The sequence below is a fragment of the Antrostomus carolinensis genome, unplaced genomic scaffold, assembly GCF_000700745.2.
Source record: "Antrostomus carolinensis isolate BGI_N321 unplaced genomic scaffold, ASM70074v2 Scaffold50579, whole genome shotgun sequence".
Lineage (NCBI taxonomy): Eukaryota > Metazoa > Chordata > Aves > Caprimulgiformes > Caprimulgidae > Antrostomus > Antrostomus carolinensis.
The window spans coordinates 2,417-7,114 of record NW_010341551.1 but is presented as its reverse complement, the minus strand read 5'-3'; the positions used below and the strand labels follow the sequence as shown (position 1 = coordinate 7,114).

Genomic DNA, 4,698 nt, shown 5'->3' with positions numbered 1-4,698 from the left:
CCGTACCCGAGACCACCCGCAGCACCCCGGGCTCACGCTGCCCCGGGTGTTTCCCCTCACCCCGGGTCTGCCTTTCCCAGCCCTCTCCCCCCTCAGCCCGGCTCTGCCCTCCCTGGTTTCCCTCACCCCGGGTCTGCCCTCCCCAGTTTCCCTCCCCTGTCATCCCGGCTCTCTCCCTCTGCCCACAGTGCCCTGGACCTGGTGCCTTTTGGGATCAAACCCCTCCTCAGACGGGCTGCAGCCTACGAGTCCCTGGAGAGGTACCAGCTGGCCTACGTGGACTACAAGACGATGCTGCAGGTGGACTGCTCCATACAGGCAGCACACGATGGTGTCAACAGGTAAGGGACACGACACGGTGCTCCCGGCAGGTAACACCGAAGGGCTGGGGAGCACAGCAGCTCAGTTGGCTGCTCCTGAGAGACTCATGTTGTTTCTGGGCTTCTGAACACAAGGATGAAGCCACAGAGGGCTCTCACACTTCACACAAGGCCTGGCCCTGCTCCCTTTGTCTGCTAGCGCCTTTAGCTCCTTTCTCGGGAGGACTGGGAATTAATTCTCTGGAACTTTCCCCTTTGTTCAGTGCCTCGTTTAAAGGAAATAATAAACTACAAGTTTCAGTGCCCCATGCTTTAAGCTTCCCTCTGCTGACTGGTTTTACAGGCTGCTGTAGTCCTTTTCTCTTCCTTGAGCTGTCTGCTTCACTTCATCACTTGCCAGGCTGAGGCGTGACAGGCACACCTCTTGCTCACCTGAGCACTGACAGTCCCAGCCCCTGTCCTAGAATACTTTTAGCCCAGCTCACATGAAGAAGGTCATTTCATTAATGTCCTGTCCATAGAAGGAACTTAGATTAGATGCACATAAAGGGGTCAGCAGGGAGGTGCTGTCCTCAATACATGAGCCAGGTTAAAAAGTGACTCTACTGGCACTGCATGGCCTGTCCAGCCAGACCGGGTGACTGCCAGCCATCTCTTCCAGGATGACTAAAGCCCTGCTGGAGAAGGATGGCCTGAACTGGCGCCAGAAGCTCCCGCCAATCCCCACGGTCCCCATTTCTGCCCAGACGAGGTGGAGCGTTCCTTCTGCTGGAGGCCCTGGGGCAAACACTCCTCCTGCAACTGCACAGCGGGGAGAACCAGGTAAGAGCGTGCCCTTGGCTGGGCACAGAGCCCTGTAGCTCAGAAGGGTGATGAACAAGACAGCTGCCATGCCTGCTTGGTGTGTCTGCAGCTGGGGCTGAGGCCTGGAGAAACCTGGGCCTGGTTCTGCCACAGCCTCTTTGGTTGATTCAGGATCCTTTGATGTCTCTTGAGTCTCACCTCTGGTACGGGGATATTTGCTCTCTGAGGGGCTGGGCTGATCTTGTCAGTTTTACAGTGTTCTGTATTCTTTCACACTGTTTCTAGAGCAGACTGCTGCTGGCACTGAGAGAGCACGAACTCTGAGGGAAGAAGGAAATGAACTTGTAAAGAAAGGAAACCATAAAGAAGCAGTTGAGAAGTACAGTGAGAGTTTAAAGCTCAACCAGGAATGTGCAACTTACACCAACAGGTACTACTCAGCTCTTTGCCCAAGTACTTCTTGTCCCTTTATAAAAGCCACTGTGGTACCTCTGACCACTCATGTCAGGTTGCTCCCAAACAAATAAATAAATCAAAAGCACCCACACATGTTCACCCCTAGTGCAGTCTTCCCTGGAGTTTCTATAACATTATTTGATCAGGTACTGCAAAACCCTTGCAGACACTCAGCTCAGGGCTGATAAGGGGTTTCTCCCTTTAATGCTTGTCTGCCAGGACTGTAGTATTTTCAGTAGTGTCTGCTGCCTCACGAACCATAAATTGCAGACTGCTCTACTTCTTTAAGTGCTCAAAGTACTTCTAAGGCAATTGCAGCAAGCAGAGCATATTCTGGACTGGTACAGGTAGGAACCTGCATCCCTGAAGTGCAGGTTCTTAGTTTTAGAGCAGGTTCCTCTAAAATTTTTATTTTTTTTTTAAACTGAAAGACTGTTTCCTTTTTTCCCTCTTTTTAACTGAAATAAACTTGAACTTAAAAAGTAAGATGACGTAATGTACAAGGGTAAAGACTGGTTTTGCAGTCCAGCCTTGTGCTGCACAGGGGTTGGCTGAGATTTGCTATGTATGTTGCAGCAGTAGGTGCTTCTTTTAGCCAAAGGTTTCTAACCAGGCATCTGTATTGCAGAGCTCTCTGTTACCTGACTTTGAAGCAATACAAGGAAGCAGTACAGGACTGCACAGAAGCTCTGAGGTTAGATCCTAAAAATGTTAAGGCACTCTACAGACGTGCTCAAGCACTTAAAGAACTGAAGGTAAGTCAGGAGGTTTTTTTAACAGGTTTGGGCTAGGACTAGGAGCCTGTCCATGCACAATGGGGGCCAGAGATGCCCTTTAGAACTTGTTTCTGTGCTAAACAACATCTGCTGTCAGATACCAGAGACCTGTATGGACTGAGGGGGGATTTTCTTTCATATCACTGTTTGCCATTTGGATCTCAGGAATTTCTCAGCATCAAGTCCTGTTTCTAGAGATGCTGAAAGCAGCTCCATGTTGTGTTGAACTGTATCTTTGTGTGTCTGGTGAGAAATTCTGTAGGCCGTACTGGATGATGTACTGCATCGATGTTGGACTCCAGACCCACTTGAGTGATGAAATTGTCTTCTCAGCCCTAGTTTAAGCATATTTTAGAACAGCTACATTAATGCCAGTGCTCAAGCAATTATAAAGAGGGAGTCACAGCCTTAGTCGTGTTGCCTTTGCCTCTGTTGCTGGGTAATAATTCTGCAGCCTTAGACTGCATTTTTAACACACTAACACTTAAAAAAATACTCTCCTTCTAGGATTACAAATCAAGTATTGCTGATATCAAGAGCTTGTTGAAAACTGAACCAAAGAACACAGCTGCACTGAGATTACTGCAAGAACTGAACAGAGCCTAGGGTAACCAAGCAACAAGGAAAGCTTTGTTTTCCACTGTAGAAGAAAGCTTTTTCCCTTCTGGTGGTGTTACAGGGACCAATCTTAACGCAGGATTGGTATTGAAATCTATCTTCCACTGCTGCTAAGATGTAACAGGTTCTGTGCCAGCACAATGAATGTTAAGACACACAATCTGTATCAAACTCATTAGCTGGCTCCAAGATCGTTCAAAGTTTTAATGCCCCTCCCTGAGAGGCATAGAGGTTAACTTCCCTGGTTAAAGTCAACTTGCCTGTAACTGTTGGCCTCAGGGACTCTTTCCATGTTGGCAAGATGCATGTGAAGTGGCTGTTCTCTTCCTGAAGAGCTATAGACTTTTTTTTTTTTTTTTTTGAGTCCTTATTCAGGTGACAATTTTGCTGTTTGTGCTGCTGTTACTTAAGGCTGCTGCAGGAATTGCTGCAGTTGCCCTAGTACCACGTACCGTTCTTGTGACAGAGGCACAGATACTTGCACAGGGCCAAGCTTGTTCCCTCTCCTACTTGATGCCCACTGGCCCTCAGCTGAGTTTCTGCTGCTTAGTGTGGCTGGGCGGATGTTTGCAGAAGCAGCTTACTTTTATTTTTAATTATTCTGCACATTGAAATGAACAGCAGCAAGTTAAGCCTGCCTGGTTACACTGTGCACTACTTTTGGATTCTGGGTGCTCAGGAATTTTATAATTTTTTGTGTGTTGTTTTTTTTTTTTGTTGTTTTTTTTAAAAAACCACTTTAGCTCCTCTGTGCCTTTTGGAGCAGTTGCTAGAGGGTGTTACAGGGAGGAAGATATGTTGTAACATCCCAGCAGAGGTCTGGCTTACTACTTCAATGCATGCTTATGCTTTCTGATCTTCTCTGGTATTGATGGCACTGACTTAAATTGGGAGGTAAAGCGACATGAACCATTAAAACCAGTTCTCATTAAAGCCATGTTTATTTTCACTTTAGAGCTGTGTTTTTTCTGTAATGGATGGTATAGGGGAACTGGAACACTTTAACCACTTTACTTCATACTGTCCCCCTTTTTCTCAGAAGACTTCAAGTGCTGCTGTACAATACCTTGATTTGGAAGCCATCTGTCAGGAAGTGACAATACATCAGGGTGTCTAACCATTGCTCAGCCTTGCACACTGCACAGGTCGAGTGCTTTAAGTAGTAAGTCAAGATGCTGGACAACATTAGACCTGAGCCAACTTACATACAGATCAGGAGACAGAAGCTAGCCCATAAGTCAGGGTTCAAATATCTTTGTTTCCCACCTTTCTTCTCCCAGCAGTCAGTGTTTCAGGCAGGTGTCTCATTGAACTGAACTGTGAAAGCAGACAATCCCTCTAATGCCATTAAAGACAAAGACTTCTTACCTTAGCCTGACATTAAGCTGTAGCTTTTTGTAGGTCGCAGGGCTGTGCTCCATCAGCTGTAATGGGTCAGTGCTTGAAACAACTCCTCCCCAAGGGGCACAAATTACTCCATTCTCTCCACTCCTACTTCTGAGCACCACAGCTCCATTGATCCTGCAACCAGCACTGCCCAAGCTTTTGGTAAGTGTTATGGATTTCAGGGTGTGGAAGCACAAGCCAGAAGGAGGTCACAGAATACAGGAGGAAGACTGGCTTCACTTAGTTAAGAGCTGTCCTTTTAAGAGCCCTGCTGTTACCTGGAGCAGCAGATACTTGCCCTGTTCAATTACAATTCATTACCACACCTCTATGCAGCA

At 47.2% G+C, this 4,698-nt stretch overlaps 1 protein-coding gene across 1 annotated transcript; it reads left to right on the top strand.

Moving 5' to 3' along the window:
- Positions 1-188: 188 nt before the first annotated feature.
- Positions 189-2,962, top strand: TOMM34 (translocase of outer mitochondrial membrane 34; the record flags this gene model as incomplete). The annotated part of the gene is made up of 5 exons (XM_010176499.1): positions 189-341; positions 982-1,142; positions 1,410-1,554; positions 2,209-2,335; positions 2,864-2,962. Coding segments are annotated over 5 exons (685 nt in total), but the record flags the coding sequence as incomplete, so codon positions are not given.
- Between the last annotated feature and the right edge of the window lie 1,736 nt (positions 2,963-4,698).